The following is a 27,598-nucleotide window of genomic DNA, read 5'->3' on the forward strand; positions in this document are numbered from 1 at the left end:
TCAAAAGGGGACAGAGATGTGGTACTGCGCAGAATTTGCAAAGGTGATACTAGAGGGTGCAGGAGGCCAGTCACCCTCTTCCTGTAGTTTTCGAGCCAGAAACTTGAATTTAGTCCTGGGAGGACGGTTTTGCCGACAGAAGATCCATGAGTTGAAGGCCGAGCTGCAAGGGGGATTCACCACCTGAGTTCGGGTTCGCCGGGATGGGTGGAAACAAAAAATGTGACATTAAGACGAAACACTCACAAACAGCACAAAGTAAGGCTGTAACATAAGGTACATCTGCACAAAGCTGATAAGAACAAAGACCTAATACAGAGAAGAAATACAAAAAGCTGTAATTCAAACAGCTGTCAACTTTTCAAATGTGCTCGGTAAAATACTCTGCAGAGAAATTATTTGCTTCCGGGCCTATAGAGCCACCATTAGACTCAACCATAACTTGCATTATCGTTTCCACTGGGAAGATTGTGCTCTGCGTATTTCATTTATTTGTATTTTTTAAATTTGGCAACATTTTAATGTGCATTAGCACCTAATGACTGTAGGTCTTCCATGCTCTCTGCTGTTTGCATTTTACAATGATTTTTAATGATTGACAGTGGCAGTTACTGGCATGCGCGATAACGTGCATACTGGGATGCATTTGTAAGGGGGTGAACAAAATGGTACACAAATTGCCCTTTCTGTTGGAATTAAGAAATGTAGGTCACTGACATTTGTACGGGGAATTTACGCTCCCCTTGGGGAGACATAATGGGCTTTAAAGGATTTTGATAGTAAACGCTGAAGTGAGAAGTTAGCGATGTCAAATAATTATACGGATATTGTGCAAAGATCTCTGTATTTTGTGGAGGAACTGAACGTAGCTCGTTGTTAGTGACTGGGAGTCACTTACACATTGTGGTGACCGTAATTGTACAATGAAGTCAAAGCACATTTAGCTTGCTGGAGATGAGGCTCTATACAATAGCAGATGCAAACGTGCCACGAGCCAACCACAAATGGTGGTTGGTGGTGTACAGGGCACAATTTAAGCAAGAACCACCACTGATGACAAATCTATTAGGTACTTTTTCTTGACTCCAAATAGGTGAAAACTGTATGACCAATATCACCCCTCCCCCTCTCCCCCTGACAGTACCGATCAAAACTGAGCATTATTGTTGTATAATGTGTCAGGTGTACCTCATGAAATGCAAGGTGCATCAAAAATGCAAGAGTAATATAAATGTATCAAAAGCCTGCCAACCTGCATTGTGTTAGCAGTGATGGGATTGGTTGTTCCACTTCCACCCAGATTTGCTTTGACAATCCTCCACAACATATCATGAATCAATTTCTAGGGAACAATGTAGGCAAAGTCAAATGCTACTGTTCTTGATTGAGTTGCAAAACCACAAATGAGCAATAATAATACAACAGAATGTGATGCAGTGTTTTAAAAATGCGAGAAGTCATCCAGAGGTTGACCCGTGAGTACGCGTGTACCTCCAGTGTGAAAGACACGACAGCATGCGCTAAAACAATGATGAAGAGCGTAATGCGCCAGTCGTAGGGAATGCACGTAATCTGGGGGAAGACACAATGTGCAAAAATCTTGTCAACTACTGGAGCCAGAACAACACATTCATCATCTGTCTTGGCATTTCAACATTCAAATCAACATTACACGCTAAAAAAAAAAAAAAAAATATATATATATATATATATATATATATATATATATGGTTTACCTCCAATAAGTAGTCTATGGCAGGAACTGGATTAAGCATTATGAACAAAAGAAAAATATACAGAATTGAGCAGGTCAATATAAAAGGCCCTGAAATTGAACACAAACACAAAAGTGAGGAAGTTAGTGATGTCAGATTAATGAGACACACACATGCACACGCACACACACACACACACGCACACACACGCATGCACACACATATCTATATAGTAGGGATAGACCAGTTACTAACCAGGCCGATTATCAGCGCCAATATTCTGAGTTTTGATGAATATCGGCATCGTTGGCCGATAATAAATCAATTTAAATCTGTTAAGAACTCAAAACAAAGATATGGGAAAGTTTAAATTTTCTGTGATTTTGAAATTTTTCAGGACTTCATTTACTGCAGAAAACCATATGGAGCTATTAGTTTTCATTTAACTTTTTAAGACATGCGGATGACCCTGGGTGCTCCCTGAACTTTTGTTACAATTTGATAATGATTTATATAGTCACAATTACCGTAGTAATAGTCCACCCGAAAAATCAACATTATGCAAGTCTGAAAAATTGCTCAATTAACATAAATCATTTTGATGTCAATATTTTCTTTTTTTTTTTTTAATGAAAATGAATATTGGCTCCAAATACTGGTTATCGGCCTTCTTGACTACAAATAATCGGTATCGGCCTTGAAAAAAACATATATGTCTATCTCTAATATTTATTTTACAAACATACATCGACTATGCATCCATCCATCATCACCATCATACGGTTCAGGAACAAACTCCACTGCAAAATTATCCATCAATCCATCTTTTTCTGCTTTTCTAGGGTCAGGCCCCAGAGGCAGCAACAAAGTAGCCCAGGACTCTTCTTCACAGCCACTTCGTTCAGCTGCTCTCGGGTGTTCCAGAGGTGTTCCCAGGCCGGCTGAGAGACATAGACCTGTTTTCGTAGACGGCGCATGTGGAAATGCTGGCCTAACGTGATTTTCTTGCAGGTGCAAGCCTGCATCTCTTTAGGAATTTGGCACACTACTGCTCCAACGTAGCAAGCTTTTGTCTGTGGATATGCGCCTGGCTGGCATTTGACAAATTGGTGGCTGGAAGTCTTACACTTAGACCAGGTCTAACTTTTGGCAAAAGGTGCACAGCGGGTCTAATACGATTTGGTAAATTTGATCGAGGTGCATGCAGGCATATATGTGAACTCCGTGTACATGTGTGGTTGATGTCACCATATTTCATTCATCAATATGATAGCAGCAGGCGTTAAACCCTCAGACACATTATCATAATTTATTATCATTATACTTTTGAAATCATCCCACTGGTTCGCACGCAGCTATGATGGACCACATGAACAATCAGTGTTGGTGATAGATACTTGAGGTCTGCAGACATATTTAGTTCGCCAGCGATAATCATGCGAGAGTGCCGGCTTATGTTTACTGTTGCTACACAGGCTAAGTATAGTGACAATTCTCAGGTCATGCGTGGATGGCTGGGTCCTTTGACGCACCGAAATGAGAGAAGATGCTTTGATTGGTGGCTAATGAGGCCCAAAACGGCCTCAGACCGCCGTTTTATACATCGCAGGCTTGCACAGGTCTGCAAAATGACCAACACCCTCTCTAACGCGCTTCCGTGCAGATTCAATTTGGTCATTTTGTGTCTTGAAAATGTCCTGAGTCATTCCTGGGGCATCCTCCAAATGGTGCATGCCCAGAACACCTCATGAGCGATCGATTGAAGAGGCATACAAAACAGATACTTTCCACTCTTTAACTGAGGACCATGGTCTCAGATTTAGAGGTTCTGATTCTCATTCCAACTGCTTCAGACTCAGCTTCAAACTGCTCTATCCAGAGTTGAAGATTGTGGCTGGATGAAGCCAACAAACCACATAATCTGCAAAAACAAGAGACTTAATACTGAGGTCACCAAATTGGAATCCCAAACATCTTGGCTGGGCTTAGACATTGTGTCTATAAAGGTTGTGAGTGGAGTCAGTGACAAAGGGGACCAACAGACACGCACTTCTCCACAAAGGCACCCAAGTCCACAAAGCATAGGTAGACTAGTGGTGACAGAATTTTCTCAAAGCCGGTCATAAAATAAAAGTTCAAAAATTAAATTAAAATCCACAAAACACTGTTTTTTATGCATCATATGGGTGACTTGGGGGAAAATTATATTATTTTTCTTTCCTGTTGATCTTGAGGCTTACGTTTTTGTTGACAACAATCTCTCAGTACAATCACTACACACATATACTGTATCTTACAGTTTTTGTAGATTGGTTGTCTGAAGGGTTTTCCTTTGGAGAAGGCGATGGCTACGGTCAAGTACTGGAAGGTAGAGACATAGAAGACAGTGGTGTTTTCAAAGCTCCTGAAGGTGCGTGTGTCTTCCTCAGGTTCAGTTTCATTGGGACTGTAAGTGTCACTGAAGCTGGACTCATTGCAGGCACTATGGCAGAGGAAAGAGTTGGTCAAAATACAGTGCGGTAACTCTATTCTCATTAATCAACACTGCATAGAAACATGCACAGCTGTACTACTATATTGGGCTTTCGGGTGACGTTTCAGTATGAAGCTAAAATGCACTATAAGATCAAAGGTGAACCTAATTTGACCTCTGAACTTTAGAACGCACATCCAATTGTTGAATGTTTCAGTACTTTTGCACAACTTGCTGTTCTCTAACAAGGAATGAATTGCAACATTCACAACAGATGTTTGATCCCCGAATGGACCCAGAGTATTGGTTCATGTCCAGTATTAAAATAAATCAAAATGCTGTAAATGGATTTGGATGTTTGTGTTTCACCTTTTTTGGTACTAATCCAAATTCAGAATTATTGTTTATTGATGTGTTTGATGTAATCTGAGACATTATCATATGATAGGTTACTCACTTGGACTCCGGTGTCTGATACCAAAGTTGTTTTTGTACTAAGAAGAAAGCCAAACACTGGAAAAGCAGGCAGTTGAGGATCTGAGAAAAAATTGAAAAGAGCATCTGTCTGGAAAGCAAAGAGGATGGGGGTGTGCACTGCACCAGCCTTTTCCATGCAGGGTTCAGGCTCACTTAAAAAAAAAAAAAAAAAAAAAAAAATCATTCTGTTGAAAAAGTATTCGACTTAGTCATTTCGCACCATAAGTAAAATAAACAGGATGAATATGGCGCTGGTATCGGTTTTACTCACTTGTAAATGTGACGAATGTACAAATGCCAAGGTCAATAAACATGAACTGGAAGCTTACAAAGTTGACAGCAACCTAAAGGGGATATTGATCACATCAGACACACAGAAGCATCTACTCACAATATGCATTAAACAGCATTTTATAGTACTGTATATTACACATCAATAGTAAAGACGCTAGCTTCTGCTATGAATGTGACATATGTCTCAGAATGTTTCATGTGTATGTGTCAGAAAAAACCCTCCTTGTTCTTCAGCAGATTGCAAGGTATGGCAAAGCAAGGCACTGTTATTTACACTATGTTGTGCATTTCTTATACAAGGTTAAAAGCATTTAGAAATATAAGAGTTAAAGACATTCAAAGGCAAAGTGAATAAGCAAAATGTAGCTGACTAAAATTACTAAAAGCAAGAAACAGACTTTTAACATTAGGTATGGGAAAAAAGAATAGCTTTTAACCTGGCTTTAAATGCATTTACACTTGGGGCTGACTTGAATTCTGCTGGCATCTTCAATTTGTGTGCAGCACAACCGCTCAATGCTGCTTCACCATGTTTGCTTTGAACTCTGGGCTCCACTAATTAACCTGAGTCTGCAGACCTGAGAGCCTTACTGGGTTTCTATTAATTGTATCATTAGTTATATTCAATTAGCATTTCATGTATTAATCATTTAATGTAACTACTGATTGATTAATGAATCGATTACGATAAATGCCTGAATATTTTTGTCTTTAAAGTATGTGTACACAGCCAGCCAGACTGATTATACCATGTCACTCAAATTACAAATTAAGATATTATGATGTAATACATCACCACGAGAAATGAATGCATAAAAATGAGTAGGGAAGGGTGATATATATCATCACCGATAATATCGTCAACGTTGCTTTCATGATGGGCAATTTTACATGACTGAGTATTTCTACTGTCTCGAAAAGAAAAGACTAACGAGTCCACTGATGGCTGCAACAAAAGTGATGAAATCCTCATTCGGCGAATCAGCTTGCATAGATGGCCAAAGGAGGAGGAAGTGATAAACCTTCATTCTGGGAGTGAATCTGTGATAGCAGCTGAGGGAACACAACACTGTTTCAAATAGCTCAGCGCCATAATTTAATAGCAAGTCGACATCCTTAGCCTGGAAATGAAGAATGACATTGCTAGATGTGACAAAACGGTAGCCCTGAAGAGCAATAGACCTACAAATTTGTTCCACCACGTACAGTATGGATTGCGAGGAAAACTGCGATTCCACAAACATGCTAAAGAAAAGCTAAGTAAACATACACACTCAGAAAACCTTCGCCGAGTTGAGTGAACAAAGGCACTGTACCATTGTCAAAGCAAGTAAACGTTGGCAAAACATAACTAACGACGCCATCAGCATAACATTACTTGATGTGAGCATGTTAAACTTGATAGGATGTTCTATATTCTCTTAACAGTCTTCTGCACGCTAGGTAGTGCGCATCATAAATACATTTGCGACTATATCACGTGTAGTAAGTGTAGGAACATTTTGGTAACTGTCTGTCAAAAGATTGCGGCTGAATTTGTTGTCACTACAAACGCATAAGCAACAACAGTACTAGATGCTGTATCTCTCTTACCGTCTGTGTTAAGGACCCGCCACAATTTACATACCCGTATTTTAGGGTGACATGTGGCATAAATCACCATATATCAAATAAAACATATTGTTTTCAGTCTGACTGCTGTAGTAAACACCTTTTCTCATTCACATAAATGTTCACAAAAATCAATAAAATATCATATATGGTCGCGACATAATTTGAAGTTTGTCATTGTTAAATTTTGCCACAGAATATTGTTGCACAATGATTTACAGATGTATTATGTAATTTAAACAAGAGCTGTTGTTTACAAACGCTGTATATCCATAATTGTTCTGTGAATATTTACAATATTTTTTTGTAAAAGATCATCAAATAATTACAAATAATGACTGAGTTTTTTGAAAAAATATATAGATTTTTTTTTTTAGCTCATATCGCCCACCCTACAAATGAGGCAGAGTTGTTACCGAGTGCATCAGAGTCACACTGAAGAATAGGATGAAGCTGCTGAGGGCCATGAATTTGAACACACAGAAAGATGTGACGAGAGCAGCACGCCCCTCCCTGTGGACAGTGGGTAAAAAAAATTCTGAATAAAATAACACAGCTGCCTCATTCATTTGTGTGTACTACCTGATGAGGTTAGGCATGCAGGAGATGTTGTGGATGGTTGAGGTGAAGGGGGAAGCCATAGATGCTTCCAGCTCAGACAGAGCAATCCCACTGTGAGCTTTCTTAAGGGCCTGACATACAAAGAGAGGGAGAGAGGCAGAGAGAGAGAGAGAGAGGGAGAGGGAGAGAGGCAGAGAGGCAGAGAGGCAGAGAGAGAGACAGAGAGAGAGAGAGAGAGAGAGAGAGAGACATCAAAGGAAAACAACAGTATATTGATGGCTACTTGCACCATAAGCCAAGCTATCTCACTAAATGAAAAGTTTAAGCTAATGGGCTTTCAGATCAATGCAGTGTCCTATGACTGCAGATGCTGCACCAATTGACCTGTCAATCATCCATTCCATTATTCCCGCATTTCTGTACTACACCCCAAAATACTTGAATTCTTCCACTTGGGGAAGGATCTCATCCTCAACCCAGGGTGTGTACTCCAGCCTTTTCTGACTGAGGACCATAGCCTCAGGTTTAGAGGTGCTGATTCTCATCCAAACCGCTTGTTGGATTGTTCTGTGTCTTGGACAGAGTGAGTTGTCACACGACAAATCCAATCCCAATCGTCGCATGCTCCAAGATTCAGTCCATCAGTACAGGTCCGCCAGGGAGCCGGGTCGAGCTGATGTCAAAGTCATGTCGACGGAGGCAATACGTGCATGTGTGTTTTCTCTCTATTCTCCAAAAAGAACTTTGAGGTGACAAAATTTGTTTCATGACACCACATTTGCTAATCAGCTACTAGCCTTTCGGTTAGCAAACGTAGCGTGAGTTGCAAAACTACGTCCAGTATTTCCCTTTTTGTTCAAGTCACTTATTAAACAGTTTTTTGTTTGTTTGTGCGTGCCACGTCCAGTCTCCCATCATAAGTATGGGGGCGCTGTCTTCGTACACGTCAACCCCAAAGAACCAATCGAAGGACGACGTAGGACATGTCACATTGTGCGGCAAGACGAACAAAATTCTGACATGACAGACTTTCATCATCGTGGTCGTAAAGCTTCCCAGATGCCAGACAACCAATCGTTGAGTATATCACACTACACGGGCGACGATGAGTCAAGACAACTCAAAATCGGCTACGAGACACTATGTCTGCCTGCAACAAGTCTGTCGGCTCAAAATCGGTCTACATCCGTGTAGAGTGATGTCGGCTCATTAGACACCTAGGCGAGACGGTGACCTCAACTCTTGGTCATCCCCAAGAGATAGCAGAACCTAATTCTGAGTCCTCAGGTTCTGCTTCCTCACAAGAAGATGTGTGAGCAGAATTGATGGGATCTTCTACACTATACACAGTGTTGGTGGCACACTGCTTCCCCCACCAGGACCACAATTGTTTTGAAACCGTTCTCCGTGGCCTCGCCAAACTCCTCCTATGCCTGAGTTTCTGCTTCCTTAACCACCAAAGCTGCATGTTGCTTGATCTGACGACACCTATCGGGTGCCAGGCCATAAAGGTGCACTAGGACTTTTTATTTGTTGTTGATAGATAGATGTATGGAAAGATCCTTTTTTCAGGCACATGGGAATTTAACTGTTCCAGTAGTCGCCACAAAGAAAACAACACAGAGCAAAACAAGTGCACCAAATTCATAGCATTAGAGAAATGAAAATTCTGAAAAAATAAACATAGTGTCTAAACAGCTTGAGGATATGAAATGGTTAGGTGCCGCTGCCCTAGGACACCTAGGATCATTGACTCACACAAATCCCTGCACCACGATAAGGTGACATTTCAGGGAGGAGCATCCAAAAGTTGAGAAAAAGTCAAATTAAGTTCACCAGTAAAGGGTAAGTAATGTTTTTTGGTTCATACTGACATTTCACATGGTAGCCATTTATCCCTAACCTTTTTGAGTACCGTATATGTAGCCTATATTAAGTTCCCTTTCTAATGGATTTACGAAACAGAAAGTTCATTTACAAAATTATTTTGTAACATACCTTTGCACAGAACTATCCCAAAAAAAAGGGAATGATGCCATTTCATGTATACACTCACCCCGCAGTCATTAGCACCATCCCCACACATTCCAACAGTGTAACTGCATGGTTGAAAAAAAGACACATTGATTAGATTTTAGATGAATACACAAGATAATACACAAATAAACTAATAAATAATACAATAAATAGCCTGTTAAAATACATAAATCATCTGACTCGATGCTCTGCAGGGCTTCCACCAGCTGAGTTTTCTGGTCTGGAGTCATGCGGGCAAACACAGTGGCTCTCAAGAGGAACTTAAGCGCCCCCATGAGGAGACACAAAGTATAACATCCAGTCATTGTCAAGGCGGGACATGGAATACTCAATTAGGCAAATGTTATCATGTTACCTTCTGGGCAAGTTGTGGAAAGTGCTCAGTGATGACAGCGAAGGATTGGCCACTAACAGCAAAGTGATAGCCCGGGTCCTCCCCACCCTGCAACCTGTCACCAGCAAAGCTGATCCCAGATATCTGAATAGAGAAAAAAGACCAGAGTTTCAAAAAGATAAGACCACACACAAAAAGTCATTCGTATTTATTCATTTGCTATGATTTGACAATTCTAATAAATTTGGGGAAGCACAGTAGGTTTTCTCTGGGCACACCCAACACTGGCTGGTTGTTGGTTCCCAACGCGAGATCGACCAACGAGAGCACAAGTGGATTTATCCCGTGAGCTGGTTGGTTGTGCATCATCACAAACCTCTCGCTAGTCTCGTTCACGCTAACAAACGAACAGCACTTTTGAACAACGTTCAGTTCGGAAACTCATAATCTTATTCAAATGTGCTGTTCATTTAGTCAGAGTCAAGACGGATAAGAGGATAGTACAGTAAACAACTGTAGTTGGGACGGAGCATGCCCAGCCTCCCGGCAAGGATGATGAAACATCGGCAAATAAAATGTGTTTGTTTTGTCTTAAGTTTATCTTAAAAGAGTTTACCTTCCCGCATCGCGTTTTACTCAAAGGACCTTGTTGATGTTATTGTGCAAAGAGAAAGTTAATCCATGATTACCTAAGGCACATATGTCAAAGAGTAAGACCACATCCGTTCCGCGAAAAGGTTTTCTACGGCCCCTGGGATGATACTGCTTTATTATTAGATCCGGCCCACAGCAAGCCGGAGTGGGTAGCAGAAATGATCGTCCCCCTTCGCGCCTGCTGATGACGTCACGCTTTAAAATATATCGTAATGTAGCGTCTTCCAAGAACACAGACGTAGTTTAACTATCACATTTTATTAGTCCAACCGGAAAATGCGGTAGTAAATTTCATTCGTCAATAACTATATACCATTTATCCTGCTTATTTACTGTAAAACAGACATAAAATGTTTTGAAGTATTTCAAGGTGACTCAGCTGAGCGGGAGCCGCCACTGAATTGGACATTTTCAAAATGGAACTGTGATTCCTCGTCATAGTATAATAGTTATTTGTTATTTCCATCCATTGTATATCAGTAACTATAAAGGAAAACATTTCAATTAGTATGTACATTTTCTATTTTAAAACATTCTCCAGCATACCTGATTATTGTTCAAAACTGAGTTCTCGGAGTAGCGCCATGTGATAGTGGCAGGGTTTCGATCATCCGGAGGCACAGCATCTGCTATAATGACTTTCTCATGAGTTTGAATCATCCCACAGTCTCTGGCCACTGATATTGCAGTCAACATATTGTCGCCTACCAGCACACAAGAATGACAGCAAACAAGAACGACCTTATGTGACCTTATTTGAACTTCACGACACGGATGACAAGTCATCAAAAGAGTGTTTACCTGTAACCATCAAAATTCGAATGTTGGCCTCTCGTAAGCCATGCAACACACCAGCGGTCTGTTCTTTGATTTTGTTCTGCATGATGATCAAACCAAGGAAGTCCATGTTGGTCTCCATCTGTTCTCTGTTAAAACCCAGAATGCACACACATCAAAATGTCAAAATCAAAACACTCTCACAGGACAAAACATGATTTGGATATCAGGAACAATAATTGAATGGTTTTAATGTATTCTTGTGATGACCTGCACGCCTTAGTTTATCAATTACAAATCATGGATGTTCTCATAAAAATCTCCATTAACCATTACTTTACATTTAGCATGGGTTGCTAGTCAACTTTACACATTGTCTACTAACTTGACTGAATGGTGTGACGACTTATGGGTGATGTTAAAACCAGCACAAATCCAGATCGTGACAGTACATTTGTTTCACAATAACAGAGTACGAATAATTTGTTGTCCTTTTTAAGGTGATTTTTAAAATTGTTATTCCCTTCATTTAACAACACGGACATACAATAATGTGTGCATGGTGGGCCTCAATTGCCCACATCACATACGTGGCTGACTACATCATTCGTAAGGGAAGATTTTGCAGTTCATCCACACTGTCTGCATGTGCATGTGCAGCATAACTCTGTATCCTCTGGGAAACATTTTGCAAAAATAAAATTCAAAAAAAGAAGATATTTGGGTTCTGGATTGGGACATCTCGATAACTGTCCAACAACTCTTATACTGTACTGTATGGATACCGGCTGAGGCTCTGGACTTTGGACCAGGAGAGTTCAGACTCCAGTTGATGATGTGCCAGGGCAATAACCCTGAACCCCTGCCGGGTGTAAGTGTCCAGAGTCTCTGTGAAATTATGTGGGACTGTAAAGACAAAGAGAAACACAACAGGCATTTCTGTCATTGAACTCAGAATTTTTTTTTAATGTTTTATTGGCAAAGAATTTGAAGGTACTCGAAATGGAACCTAGTGGACATATGTATCTGACCTGTGTGTGGTTTGCAGAGGTTAACCACAGTCTCTGGTGCTCCTTTCAGGTAGATGTCCAAATGTGTTTGTCCCAGCTGCCTGACCACCACACTCATCCTCTGCCGCTCAGGGGAAAAGGGGAACTGGCGCACAATGCCAAACTCGCCTGACTGAAAGTTGCATGTGAAACACAGATATTTCTAAAAGAGGCGTATGGTTTGAGTGAAAAGATATTGCTCACTAAATAATGACATGAAGTTGAAGGATTACCTGATCCGGAACTCGTACAACAGCTGAAATTTTGATATTGTAATCTTCAGTCTGGTTTTCTCTTGCCTCCTCAAGGATCTGAACACAACATGAAACACATGAGGCCTAGATTTGTACAATGTACTGCTTGAGCTGCATTAAACGTCATGGAATCATCCATCCATTATCCAAACCGCTTATCCACACAAGGGTCGTGGGCGTGCTGGAGCATATGCCTGTTGCTCTGAGTTCAAAGACAAACTATTCGAGGATACTAGTCAGCCTCCACCAAAGGATATGGAATTGCTGTGCTTGATTTTTTTTAAGGATTTTAAGTAAGACTTTCACATTCCACCCAAACAGTCATAGAAGTGTAAAAACTGAAGACTGCATGATTTGAAAAGCATATATTTCCTGAAAATTTTGGTCAAATTACATATTGTACAACATTAGGGGAGTTCCAGAGGTTCTCTATAATTTAGGACAAAGTCGGGTACGGGCTGATTAAATAGGTCTGTGTCTCAATATGCCGGCAAATACATTTAATGATCCCTACCGAGCCCGTAGCACTGAACACATTGATGTCCAAAGGGTCTCCACGGAGTTTACCATCTACGGTGGTCAATGAGTGGCAGGTTGCCATGCAGACAAAAAAAGAAGTCTTCACCAGGCTGTCGGTTGCCATATCTGTTTCTGGAGCTGAAAGACTGTGTGGGACAAGGACAAAGTGACTCTAAGGTCATATCATGTATGTGAGAACAAAAAATGAACAACTTTTCAAACCACTCATAGAAAAAAACACTAAAATAACTTCGTGGGAACTCCACCGAACATTCATAAGAGTTTGTGTATGCTAGAGTAATACAAATTATGAAGACATTCCTAGAATGATCTTAAGTTGTCACTTTACTGTATATTATTAGGATTTAGGCTTGAATGTTCAATATTACCTTTATAAGGCTGTATTGAGTAAAAAATAGCATTCTTGCCGCTTTAAAACCATCCATCCATTATCTATACTGCTTTATTCTACAAGGAAACAGAAGATCAAATGAAAAGAGTGCATTCTTACATGGCATCTTCAGTTCTCTGAATGCCCCAAATGTCCAAACTGTCCTCAGTGAGGGTGCCTGTCTAAAGTAAAAATGCAGGCAGTTAACTTTGCAAATAAAGAAAATAAATACAGTGGAACCTCGACTTACGAACGACCCTTTTTATGTTTTAAGTTTTCAAGCTGCGGCGAAATTTTCTGTAGAAAACATGTCTCTTTTTACGTACATGTTTTGTTATGCGAACCGTTTCAGCGTGGATGAGCAGACAAATTCAGGCGTGATTCTCGCAATGGTCTCAGAATGTCATACTTATTTAAGATTTTACAAGTGTGGTGAGTTAACGTTTTTTTTTTTAATCAAGTATTGACTTGGTGACTCCGCTGCTTTTAATGTTGTTGCACCAGTAGGGGACCGGCTTGTGAGACAATACTCCAAGTGGTAGATAATCACAGAGGATAAAAAAATCTTATCTGCTTTGTTCGTCAAGTTGTTCCTTATTTGCTTAGAATTTTGCAGATGAAACTTAGTGGAGATGGAGAGAGTTTTCATCAGCTTTTTGAATGATAAGCAGGGATCAAGAGTCACTCCAAGGTATTTGAATTATTTCACTAAACCTAGCTAGTTACTTTGTTTTTCGTTGATAAAGACTTCTCAACTTGCATGTCACATCTGGTATTGGGTCCAAAACCCGCTCCTCACATGACAGAACGTACTGACCTGTCGTGGACCCAGCTGACTCAGACACAATCCATCAAGCCGAAGATGTCACCTCCTACTCCAAACTATCGCTCCACCTCCAATCACGGAGTGATTGTCTCACCGGCTGCTGCTTCACCTTTTCACTGGGACCCTCTTGTGTTGCTCCTCCGCAATAGTTTTTCCACTACTTGTCTACCTCCCGATGTTTTGTTTTTAGACTCCGATTTTTCTGACTGTGAAGATGGCCACGATTTGGTTAACTTCCTTGCTGATTCTAATTCTGAGATTGACATTAATTTTGGTTTTCCCTGTCCCTTTCCCAGACATTATTCAAGCCCTTGTCAGTTTTTGTCACGTTTCTCTGATGATGATACCAGAACCCTTCCCATCAGACCCTTATTCGGGCGCCCGGTTGGCCATTTACACAGGACCCCTGTGGGGTGGTCAACGTATTACTGTCACCTTGTTAAATGGAGTGGAGGCCTGCAAAACCGGAACCGTTTCACAACCTCCTTACCCTACACTTTACAAAAATAAAAATAGAAACGTAGAACTTAACTGAAAAACGTTTCTATAAAACTGTCTCTGTATTCAAAGGTACTTTATTACTTCTTATTTCATTAATTAATCAGCCTGACTAACACATAATTAGCTCTTTGGTCAATGCTACAGTCAATGCAGTATGGGTTGCTTTTCCGTCTCTTGTCGGCAAAATGGGCGTTGGTCAGTGATGGACTGTGTGGTCCGTTCAGACATGACAATGTTAGTGATGATTACAAAGATGGACGAAAATCCACTTTGGTCTGTGCTAAGTCCGTCTTCTTTTTTTTTAAGTTTCCCCTCTATCGTTTGACGTCAGCAGAACAGGCGTCCGTCAGTGATGGCCGGACTAACCGGTCCGTCAGTCGGATGGAATGCCCACCTCTGGTCAAAAGCGATTGTTGTTGGTGATCACTGAGCATAGGCCATCAATGCATCCTAACACCTGTCAGTTTATGTCCAAAAAGTGTGATACCATTTGTTGTTGGGGCGTGCCTCTATTGAATGGAAATTGTTGGGTTTGCAAACCAAATCTCAGTCTAGAGCTGTCCTATCTAGCTACTGTATTTGCATAAAGTGAGGAAGCCTGATCGGATAAGAGGTAAAACGTTTTGTCAACCAGAAATGTACAGTTATGGCCGATTCAATGCCCTGAAAATGACATGAATAAGAAAACCCACAGAGAGAACTGAAGAGAATGGAAGCGATGCATTGGGAGAGGGATGAAAGAATAAAGTGACCATATGCGGCAAACCGTCCAAACTTTTCTCACCCATGCATTAGACCAACCTTGTCAAAGCAGACCAGGTTCAGCTGACCAGAAATGTTGATCCTTTGTGGGCTGATACAAAAGATGCCCACTCGCTTCATGCGCCGCTCTGCATGTATAAGACCGGAAGTCAAGGCCAGTGGCAGAATCACAGGTACACTGATGGTGATGAGGTTCAGACAATCGAAAACGATGTACACAGCAGCAACCTAGGAAAGATGTATAAGGGATCATCAATGCTACACACATTAGCACATGGTATGCTGTCATGTGCTGGAGCTGATTTTTTTTTTTTTTTGCAAATTGTGATAACATGAGTAAAGCATAGACGAATGCCCAGCTGTGTGGGGTATACCCCTTCCAATAATCTCATGGCATATATAAACTAACATCATTAACACTCACATTTAAAACCTTTGGACAATTTAGAGTCTTCAAAGGACCCAATATAGATGTTTTTGAAAATGGGAGTACCTGCAGAAAACTGATGCAAGAAAATGAAAACACGCAAATAGAAAACCCAGAGCTGGAACCCCTAACTTCAAAACTGTGAGGCAAATGCCAGGCAACGTCCTGCCAGGCCTACTTTTTTATTTTTTAAATTCCTCACTGGCGGCACGGTGGTCGACTGGTTAGCACGTCCGCCTCACAGTTCAGAGGTCGTGGGTTCGATCCCGGCTCCGGCCACCCTGTGTGGAGTTTGCATGTTCTCCCCGTGCCTGCGTGGGTTTCCTCCGAGGTACTCCGGTTTCCTCCCACATTCCAAAAACATGCATGGTAAGTTGATTGGACTGTCTAAATTGCCCCTAGGTGTGATTGTGAGTGTGTTTGTTTGTCTCTGTGTGCCCTGCGATTGGCTGGCAACCAATTCAGGGTGTCCCCCGCCTACTGCCCAAAGACAGCTGGAATAGGCTCCAGCACGCCCGCGACCCTTGTGAGGATAAGCGGCATGGATAATGAATGAATGAATGAATGAATGAAATTCCTCACTCTCCCTGAGTCCTAACTGCCCAATAAAACATGAACAAAATTGCTTACGAAAGTCAACAACATGCACGATAATTGTCTATGCTGTCTGAATGTACTAGAATGTAAACTAGTTTGCACTACAAATAGTGTAGCTAGTCAACAACACATGACGTGATACCTGATTTATGACTTGGATAGTGATGGTGTAGATTACACCAATCACTGCCACTCCCACCAGCCAAATGAGGAACCGGGTAGCATCACGGTGCAGTTTGATGTCAGTGGGTTTTGGGTAGAGGATCGAGCGCATTAGCCGGCCCTTTTCCGTACAAAAGCCTGTTGGATAATGATATAAGATATAATGATGAGCAACATCACCTTAGCAAGGTTGAAGAATGTTCGGTAAGCCCCCTTTTACTCTGGGGAATATGTTCTTGACCAATACGTAATATACAGAGAAACCGCATAATGTTTTTACATGTGTATATTTTTATACCACCCAAAAACTTTAAACACATTTAAACTTAATAAAATGTAATTCAACTTATTAAAGTAAACTTTATAACGTATTCCTTTGCGCCTGTTCTCAGTCACTTGCTCACAGTTCTCCAGCTTTTAAAGTAGCATGCTTGGTTCTAACTTTTGTCACTCAGTTAAAGTTTACTGTAAGACTGATGCATGAAACAAAATAGGTCATAGACATAGGAAAAGTCATAGACGAGCTAACAATAAACCTTCAAATAAATGCTACTTTAACACACACGCACACACGGAGTAATAACACGTACAAACAGAGCATACAACAACACCTCATCTCTTCTCTGTGAGAAAAGAAAAACGTGGTACTGATTGACACTGAACTACAGTAAAATTTCAAAGCTACAGAGAATCGAACACTTGTATAACGTAAAACCCAAACAAAAACCATCACTTAAAAATCCACAATATTGTGGGGACACAAATGACGAAAAGCAATTTAGCGGGCATACACTGTATTCACCCAATTTCAGCATAAAGACCAGTCCTCACCTGTTCTTACCACAACCACCTTCACCAACTCGCCAGCACAGTTACGACTTTGGATAACAAGTGAGCCACAGAAGAGGGTGTGTTGTTTGTGTTTTTCTGTATTGTAGATCCTCTCTGCATCATCGCCTGAACTTGGTACACTGTTTTTAGTAACAGGTACACTCTCACCTGGAGATAGAAACAGATAACCAACAACAAGATGGGGACAAACACACTCACTAGAAGCCTGAAGTTCTTTGACGCTAACCCTAAGCCCGACCCCTAAACTGAATCTTGGGGACCCCCGGGGTGTCAACCTGTCAACATGCTCTCGTCAACAGTGCAGGTGCCACAGATGAGCACGGCATCACAGGGCATGGTCATCCCATTGGCTGGAATAATGATGACATCACCAGGCACTAGCTCAGTCGATATGACCTGGTCGACACCTGCCATCAAGTTTGAAAACAGGCACTGATCATCATCCACACCACCACTGCAAGCAATTATTGTACGGATGGTATACACAACTTAAGCAAACTTGCCTTCATTTCCTCGGCACACTGAAACTCGCACCATACAGTGTGCTACCACCATGTCATGTAGTGTCACATAATGCTAGAATGAGGCACACGGTTAATTGTGCCATCAGAACTACAACTGGAAAACACACACTTCATTCAAAGAGTAAATGCTTTTCTAGGTGTTTGTTTGTTTTAAAAAGACTGACATTTATTTGCCATTACATCATCAATGTGTGCTGATGAAGAACAAATAAACTGATAAAAACGTCAGTAGATTTTTTGCTTTTTTTTGATCGGAAAGGTTTTAAACAATGCAAGGGAAACCATTCAGGATGCAACTTGACTCACCTTTTTAATAGTGTACAAAGAAGTGGCGATTAAAATAATGGCCGTAGTAAGCACAAATAAAGCATATTGGTAGTAATCTTCAATACACCACAGCGTAACACTGAAGAGCTGGAAGATGTAAAAAGGATTCAAGACCTTGATGCAAGAAAGGAAGGAAAACAAGCATTAAATTGTAGATCACATAAGGTAAAAAAAAAAAAAAAAAAAAAAGTGGAACTGTGAATGTTTTGTTTTTACCTCTTTAACAAAGAGTTTTGGTAAAGGCGGCACTCTTACATCAATCTCATTCTCACCAAAAAACAGAGCCCTGTTGGCAACAAACATTCTCATTGAACATTGTGTGTGTCAGCTGTCATGCAAAAAAAATAAAATAAAATAAAAAAACGTTACCTGTAGCCCTGCAGCGTTTTAGTGAGTCCAGAGCTGTGGTCAGTGTGAATTGCTGCACACTTCACCTTGGTGTCCTCCAAGCCCCTTAAAAAGCCCTCACATTTATTGCTGCTGACATTGTATGGAACTTTGCGCAAACATCAAATATTGACACATACTGTACATACACTATATCTATACTGTACTGTACTGTACAAGATGAGCAAAAGTATAAAACTGTATTTTTCTGAACTCATACTTACTTCAATGATTCATAGTTCTGGGTCCCTTCATTCCAGTAATATCTGACACTGTGGTGGGTAAAGAAGTGGACCTGTGAAGGGGTGAATGGGAAGTAATTGGTGAAGAGTATTATAGTTTGCTTCAGATAACTCCTGGGGGTAAAGCTCAGGGGATGTCGTTTAAATGTTGTCAGCTATGGGCATGTGAAGCCCTTTCAGACTTTACTGTAATTAAGGGCTATATAAATAAATTTGACTTGACTTGACTTTAACAGAGTTGTGGATTATCGGCAAAATTTGGGGGACTCTCTAACCGCTCAAGACACAATTCTTGGTCGATTCATAATGATGATGATGATGTTTTGATGCATGGGGCTTGTGCTTGAGTTGTTGGGGGTGTAAAAACAGTGGTCAGTGTCACACCCTGACGTGTGATTGGCTGTCATTATGTTAGCCATAACGTTATAGGCTCCTATTGTAAGTGGGAGGGCAAATTCAGGAGTGGAGAGAAGACATAAAAATGGAAGAGCATGTAAGAGTTTTTAGTCCGATGAATGGTAAATTTAAAAAAATGTCCTGACAGCACTATTGATGAAGGCGGAGTGATATGCCTTCTTCGTAAGAAGGACTTTGTTTACCAAAGGAGCAGTTCAAGCTTAGCACTTACTTACAGTAACCAGCCGCGACTAAAGCCACAGCTAATGATAACAACGAAGACGCTAATATAGCAAGCCATTGCAAAGCTCTTCTAAACTAAACTCGAGAACAGCCTATATATACAAATATACACACATACATATATATATATATATATATATATATATATATATATATATATATATATATATATATATATATATATATATATAAACATTTTTTTTTTTTTTTGCTTCAGGTTCCAAATTGTTTAACAGTGTGTATGGATTTGGTTAATTCTCCACTTCAATGTTTTGCTAAGGTCTGTTCTTTTCCCAGATCTTCGCTTCCAGTCTGTCGTTAGCTAACATTAGGTAGCCATTAGCTAGCGTAAGGCCTAAATTTACCCATGTTTCCTGTTTGCGTTTCATTAGAGACACATGTGGATTTGTATGGTTGTTAAACAACCTTTCTGCCCCATCACTCGAAGTGGTTGCTGTTACTGCACAGGTATCATTCTAATAGAAATAGCCTACAGTAACTCCCAATTTCAGCACCTCATGCTCCTGTTTGTCATCAGGGTCAGGGGTCTCCTTTAATCTCAATGTGATCTGCATCACATCCAAAATCCAATAAAAGTGGAGTCCCATGGCCCTCACAAGCACATACGTGGCTTCCTTTTTCCAGTCTTTTTGCCATCATTCCATCTTCGCATGGAACAACTACAATGTTCAATGCAATCATTTAGTCTCTGCAAAATCAAATTACTGGACACTGTGAAGCCACTATTAAAGGTGCTCTGACCTGATTTCCGGTTTCTGGATCATAAGCAGCCAGTGGTTTTCTCAGGATATCTATGTTTATTACTCCACTAGCAACTCTGATAATGATTTTCAGGACATGTACATTTTGTTTGTGTGTGTGCGTGGCTTTCTCTTTTCATTGTTCTACATGCTCATGAAACATACAAAAACATAACTTTTTCTTACTACTTTTATAATAACACCAGTTTTTTTCCTTGAATTTAGATAAACTTCTGCTGCTTGCATGTCTTGTTGTAATTGGTTTGTATCATTTTGTTCTTTCATTTGTGTGTTACTAACATGCATCTGTCATATCGGATGTCATTATTTACAATTTGTCTGTTTTAGGACTTATCTAGTCTTGCTGAATTTTCTGTATTTCCTTTCTAAGGACAGTCTCCTGCCCAATGTCCTTCTTTGCCGCAGTTCCAGCAACCACCTACATTTAGTTTTGAAGAAATTCCTCTTCCTCCATCACGACCACGGCCTGTCCCGTGTCCTCTGGGCCCTCTATTTCTAGAATAATATACTCGCTTTTCTCTTTCATTTCATCAGAATGTCTCTGTTTTCCCCCCACATTCTTTTGTTATTTTTTTTTATTTCGCATTGCACCCTCAGCATATCTAATCTGATTTATGAACTCATCCAAGCTTTGAGTGGCTAGGTTTACATCAGGATTCTTAATCCACTCTTTTACATCTCTTTTGTAAGGTCTTAAACTATCCACTGCCAGTGTCTGTAAACAAGAATTGTTCTGCCTTTCCTTTCTTTCACCTTCATATGCTGAATTTGCCACATCAATCATGGGATGCAACTCCGCTTCAGTTAAATATTGTAATTTGGGCATGGAGTCTGGATTTACAGTAATACTGCACCCATCATTTTACTGCAGTTAACCCGCACCAGCAGTTTTACTTGTTTGTACAGGTGTGGTTAATAAAGGTGGGAATGGGCTTGTTACATTCTTATTTACATGAGTTGGAGGAAGGTCAGAATATGATGGTGGCATCTCCTCCCTCGCAGGGTTAGGCAAGAGAGGAGCATACGCCTCAAGTGCCTCTCCCTGTTGACTGAGTCACTGTTGTCTCATTACCCTCATTTCTCAGAAACATCCTTTGTTTTGCATCTACTTTTTTTGTTTTGCACTTCTACTGCCCATATAACTGCTTCTGCTATTTCCTTATCCAATTGTTCCTTTTTCTTTGTACTATTATACTATTAAGAGAGTATTTCTTCATCTTTTTAGGATTTTGCTTTGTCTTTTTTATGATGTATTCCTGCATTGCGGCTATTTTTGTGTATTTTAACTGACCATTAAAGCCGGGATCAGTTATATGACGAAATATTGGATTTTATCAGAATCCTGTTTTTTGACAAACTCCCGATCTTTACACTGCAGTGTATCCCTGAGTATTATTTTACGACATCCTTTACCCACTTTAGAGAATTTGATCCAGTTTGCCAACAACTAGAGTGTTCTAAAACTTGGCTTCTTATAAGTCGGACAGCAACTCATATTTTCTGTTGTGGTAATTCTCACTTCAACCTTTTCACGTGGAGAATTCTTGCCTTTGCATCCACACCAGTCGGCTGTTTACAATCCTACTGTGTTATATGGAATAAAATACCTAGTAGTATTTTAATTCCCAATCACACTGTTCACTCACACACTTCACACGGTAGTTTTACAACGTTTTGCGCAAACATTTACACATGGAATTTAAGTGTACGCAGGATTCCGCCATCCTTTCTCTTTCACAGAATTTATCCGACTCTGCCATTGACTAGTATTCACAGGGCTTTTATATCCTAACGTGCAATGACCTCCAGTCATTTACTTCCCCCTTTAAAGACGTGTATATCAATTCATTACAGTTCATAATTAAACTCTAAATTTTTTGACAGCCCTAATTTATTCTATTTTGTGTTTTTATAACAGGGAAGGATTATAGCAAATTGAATTGTAACTTGCGCTCTGTTAAAACAAAATTTAATTTTTTTTTTTTTTTAAAAGTCTTATGCATTTGAGACTAATTGCTGTACTGAACCGGTACCGAACCGTGACCCCCATACCGAGGTACATATATATATATATATATATATATATATATATATATATATATATATATATATATATATATATATATATATATATATATATATATATATATATAATGTACAGTATATGCTGTTTCAACGTAAACAAGCAAACACGCTGATAAAAGCTGAATCTCCTTGGTGCAATTAAAAATAAAAGAATATGAAAAGAGATGAAATGATGCATTTGTGATCCCCAGAGGGGAATCAGTACCATTTTCACAATGTAGATACCTTTGCAGACCCTCCATTTGTGTATTTCTCCAAATGCTTCTTATGTTGAACTCTTTGAAATCTTTTGTGGTCGCCGCCATCCAACTGAGCTTTGGACTGATGATCCACAGTGTCAAAGGGGGTCTTCCCTGGAGCCAACATCACTTTTACTTTGGCACGAAACCACTGCCTATAGTCATCCTGTGAAATGATATAGAGTGTATGGGTCTCAGCAGCACTTTGAATGAAAGTTACTCACTGGTGGATTCCTTATCCCAATTACCTTAACAGTAATATGATGACCTTTACCCTGAGTTGTTTCACATGCTTTGTTGTGTTGCTACAAATTAGCATTTTTGCACAAATACCACAATAGAGCTCAAATAGTTCCACACATGACTCTTGTTTATGCTTGTCATTGTGTCTACATCTGAAACTGAGTGACTGACTTCCTAAGCAGTGTGGCGTGCCACTGCGCTTATGCATTATGCAATCACAGGATTGAAGACCCCTGATTTAGACAATGTCTCAATGGGTTGGTTACTTTATGTCCCTGTTAATTTAACTGATGTTCCGATCACACTTTTTTGCCATCCGAGTCTTTGGTTTTAAGGATCTGTCGATAACGAATACTGATCCAGTAATTCGGCAACAAAGAACAAAATTAAATAAATAACATTAAAAAAAGAGTCCGCATACAAATAGTCTCTCATTAATATAGAAATGTACATCCAGACATGTTTATACAGTAAATAAATGTGTATATATTTGAACCATTACTATTTATATATACATGTATATTTTCTGGGCCCGTCCACCAATTCAGTGCTAATTGCTTTTTGTCTCTAAAAAAAAAAGCAGTTCTGTCTTGTTATCTCTTTTTTAGATGATGCACATTTTAAAAAACTCAACATGTGTATTAATTGAATAATTAATTACTTGGTTAACAATTTTTAATTGATACAAATATTTTTGTTGATTTGTGTTATTAATTTACTAATTTCATTGCCCTTGTTATTGTATGATTGATTTTTACTCCATGTACAGGACTTTGTATGCAGCAACGGTTGTTTTTAAGTGCTATATAAAGAAACCCGAGTTGAGTGGAGATGAGTTAAGTTACGTAGTTGGTTGGAGTTTGGGTGCCTGACTCATCTAAAAAACGACACGATGGAGTTTTGAGGCATGTGCTAAAAATAGTAACATATCCCACAATCCCATGCTATACCGAACACGTACGCTGGTCACTTGGAGTCTTTTACGACACTGTGTGTTTTTAGTGCATTTAAACGATTTGGACTAATACAAACTTACACAGACAGACTGACTGCCGCCGTGACTTACATCAATCTTGTCCACTACAGTACCTCATTTTCCACCCGAGCTCATTCTGTGAATTGAAGGACTTCCAGAATTCTAAAAGTATGGCGGCATATGGCAGGTTTGTGTCCAGTTGGGTTCACGATGTGTGTGTGTTTACAATCTACATGATGGCGACCGGAGGGTTCAGAGAGCATAGTGCTTTATTCATTCAAGAAATGCAGCACTACCTAAGAAATAAGAAATTTTCCTGGTTTCAACATTTTGAAATGGACCTGCCCAGTTTAAAAACACTCTGGTCTGGCATGTTTGTGTTTTGTTTCGTTTTCGCGCTGGTCTCATCAGCTACTAGCTGGGCAACAAGTGAGACTAACACAAACACACTACACTACAGGGCAGTCCGGTTTTTGTTAGCAGGGTAGTCTAACTAATGCTATGAAAATACTATCTTTGAAGGTTAGAACAACATGGGATCGTATTTCAGCAGAGAATATTTTACCTGTGTCTAAGTGACAAATTCAAACATAGTCTGAGTTAGTCTGGTAGCTTGGCTCTGTTTATTGCAGCAAGCCACAGTCGTCTTCGTCCTTCACTTTTTTTCTGGGTGTGAAATTGTGATCACTTTTGGGAACCTGTAGAATCCTTTTCCACCTTTCTCCCCTCGATTTGTACAGCCAACAACAACACACGTAGTAGGCATGGCAAACGTCCTTCCTGCCTCGCTGAAGAGTAACAAATGAAGCAGTAGCGGAGCATGACATCCAAAATGGGCACGGGCAATGCATTACGGGTAATCCTGAGAAGTGGATTCGGCGTTTAGTTTCGATTCACTGACTAAGGCGCGTTATATCGTAGGTATTACAAGAAATGCATGGAATTGTCCATAATCCACACATTTCTACTCATTTATTTTTACAGTTTGAGTCAATATGGCAGCAGTTGCAGCTCAATAAACATACCGTGGTCCTGAGCAGCAGTGTTTTTGCTTCCCTCAGTGAGGTTAGTGTGCAGGTGGCTTTGACCGCCCACTCGGGCAGCCAGTAGAGCAGCAGGAGCAGGAGACCACCGGAGAAAACTGCACCTACACCCACCAGGATAATTTTCCAAAGAGTGGGCCGGTACCCCCAAACCTCCTGCATGGTCAAGATACAGTAAAGTTTATTCATGCAGCACATTTTCCCACAACTTATGCTGTAAAGTAACGATAACATGAGAAATTAATCAAGTTGATGTAAATTGGGAGAAAGTAGATAAGATCAATCAAATATGTAATAAAGAGCATTACAACACCTCAATACAACTAAACAATTGAAATAGAAGACTACGTTTGTGCTAAAAGCAAATAAAAGCTATGCACCTTGAGATGATTTTTATGGTGCTTTAGTGCTCAGGTTCTCAAATTGGGTTCACTGTACCACCAGGGGTCTGTGAGCCATAGCTAGGGTCCCAAAATATTTTGCAGTAAATTGTGTTTGAATGACTTGAAATAATAACAATAATAAACAATTATGCCTCCTTACATTAGCTTTGGTCCAATTAAAAGCTCAGATATGATGTGGCAAATCATCGCATAAATCTAACATCACTGCAAGAATAAAGTATTTTATTTTTCATAAACAAAAGCATGCTTTTGCAGGAAAAAAGGTCTAACGTTGCAGGAAGAGAATAACGGTGTCTTTTCCAGTATAAAAGCTGTTACGAGACCTTATGAGAAAAAAGTTTTTGATTCTCATAAGGTCATCCCACAATTTGGTAACAGAAAGTAGTCTGTGCTCGCCGTAAAAACGGCCACATCATCATTTTCGTGAGCAGCTAATCTGTATCATAAAAACTGCTAAACTCTGATCTGATGGTTTTGCAAGAATTTAGCTTTTGTATCACCTACTGGAAACCATCGACAAACCTTGTATGACTACTCTGGAGGGTGGTTTCAAATTTTCACCTATTCAAGCCCGCAAAACGCCATCACCGTCTAAAGCAGACATGAGCAAACTACGGCCGTATACAAAACGCAGGGCTTTTTTAATCGGATGCGCCGAACTTGTCTAACAACAACAAAAATCTAAATCATTTAATCGTTTCATCTTGTCTATACAATGCTCACATTTCGACCATTAGATGCCGCACTGACCATTTGTGCAACCTGGGTACCCTTCCTTCCTCATCTGTCCTTATTCATAAAAATGATCGTCGCTCCGACCCCATCCATCCTCGTCCTTTTACAGCCCTTTCGTCCGTACATTCCGTTGGTCCGCCCCAAACTTCCCAAACTGTCCAGGGATTATAATATTATTAATTATTTTTTTGTGCCCACATTAAATACCTACCTCGAGGCTACAAATGAGTATTTCATGCACGTTATACTGAATTTTGTGCCCACAATAAATTCCCTCAGGTCATATTGGGGGCTCCATACAGCTCAATATCTCAATGACAGTAATACTGCAAATTACATGGATTGAAATTTGTTTAACTGGTGAGCGGTAATAAGAAGGGATTTAAACCATACCATACCATCTCATCCTCTCGGCCTTGATTGATGAGCCTCACTTCTCGGGTCTTCATGCTGAAGAAAGAACGACCACTTCAAGGAAAACAGGAGAGTTTAATGTCTTGCTCAAGGGTCCGGTCAACACTCAGGTCTCATGTCAAGTCCTAAACGACTAAGCCACAGTCACCCTATGATAGGTTTGCTTAGGTTCTCAAAAGACACAAGAAAGAGCTGTGGGAAGTCATGCCGGAAGGCATGCAGGCAGGGGCGGAGCCATGTGTGGTGATTTTTCATTCATTCATTCATTCATTATCCATACCGCTTATCCTCACAAGGGTCGCGGGCGTGCTGGAGCCTATCCCAGCTGTCTTCGGGCAGTAGGCGGGGGACACCCTGAATTGGTTCCCAGCCAATCGCAGGGCACAAACATCCACACCTAGGGGAAATTTAGAGCGTCCAATCAATTTACCATGCATGTTTTTGGAATGTGGGAGGAAACCGGAGTACCCGGAGGAAACCCACGCAGGCACGGGGAGAACATGCAAACTCCACACAGGGAGGCCGGAGCCGGGATCGAACCCACGACCTCTGAACTGTGAGGCGGACTAGCTAACCAGTCAACCACCATGCCGCCGTGATTTTTCATATGTTTTTTAAATGTTATGCATGCATTCATCATGACTCAAATGTGCATTTGTGGACATCAGTGGACATGCCAGAGGCGGAGCCATGGGTGGGCCTGGTTGTGCACGGGCCCACCCAGATTGACAGACTGCCCACCCAGTGAGATTCATGAAAAAATATATACTTCTAAAATGTTGGTAAATTATTTTTGAATTTGTGTTTTGTTGTGTTTTTATTTCATTGAATATTAAGAATGGCATAATTGTGATTGTCTAAAGAGATCTAGACTTCATATTATTCATTTTGTCATTTTATGTGAATATACAATGTGTCAGTACCGGAAGATTGAGCCCACCCATTAGCCACGTTCTGGCTGCGCCCCTGCATGCAGGAAAGACCATGGAGAGCACCCCCCCACACACACACACACACATACACTTATCCACAAAACCTGAACACTAAACCTGAACGACGCAAAAACAAAAATATGTTACATTTCACATTTGACGTGTAAAATTATGAAAAAATTATTAACAATATATTTAAGTTAACAATATTAACTTAAATATATTTGGTTAGCCTGGTTGAATACATTGATGCAAATATAGAATAAGCATTCAACATTTGAGGACTGTCTGGAAGAATTATATTTGCAGAGTAAACATCCATCCATCCATTATCTGTACCGCTTATCCTCACA

General features: G+C 40.2%; 1 protein-coding gene across 1 annotated transcript; it reads right to left on the reverse strand.

The window, feature by feature from the left end:
- LOC147140753 (polyamine-transporting ATPase 13A3-like) lies at positions 1-26,348 on the reverse strand. Its single transcript, XM_086042995.1, has 31 exons — positions 26,298-26,348; positions 24,743-24,916; positions 22,485-22,664; positions 18,736-18,806; positions 18,494-18,577; positions 18,341-18,410; positions 18,104-18,238; positions 17,777-17,849; positions 17,549-17,680; positions 17,253-17,420; positions 16,402-16,559; positions 15,275-15,463; positions 13,267-13,328; positions 12,751-12,901; positions 12,216-12,293; positions 11,965-12,115; positions 11,719-11,839; positions 10,958-11,082; positions 10,703-10,860; positions 9,524-9,646; positions 9,349-9,428; positions 9,188-9,230; positions 7,153-7,262; positions 6,987-7,083; positions 4,937-5,009; positions 4,646-4,817; positions 4,013-4,197; positions 1,737-1,825; positions 1,492-1,572; positions 1,253-1,342; positions 1-183 (listed from the first exon to the last, which is right to left on the reverse strand). Exons 1-31 carry the CDS (start codon positions 26,346-26,348, stop codon positions 1-3), a joined length of 3,657 nt encoding a protein of 1,218 aa, XP_085899121.1.
- Positions 26,349-27,598: the final 1,250 nt, after the last annotated feature.

This window comes from Filicampus tigris, chromosome 10 (genome assembly GCF_054856515.1).
Source record: "Filicampus tigris isolate MCC_2025a chromosome 10, RoL_Ftig_1.0, whole genome shotgun sequence".
Lineage (NCBI taxonomy): Eukaryota > Metazoa > Chordata > Actinopteri > Syngnathiformes > Syngnathidae > Filicampus > Filicampus tigris.

What these genes read in the sequence shown, in the direction of transcription:
- LOC147140753 (XM_086042995.1), bottom strand. Translation starts at nt 26,348, where the DNA reads ATGAAGACCCGAGAAGTGAGGCTCATCAATCAAGGCCGAGAGGATGAG. An exon ending in ACAACCAATCTACAAAAACT is followed by an intron (nt 1,826 to 4,012) that starts GTAAGATACAGT and finishes GTTCAATTTCAG; the next exon opens with GGCCTTTTATATTGACCTGC. An exon ending in CCATAGACTACTTATTGGAG is followed by an intron (nt 1,573 to 1,736) that starts GTAAACCATATA and finishes GTCTTCCCCCAG; the next exon opens with ATTACGTGCATTCCCTACGA.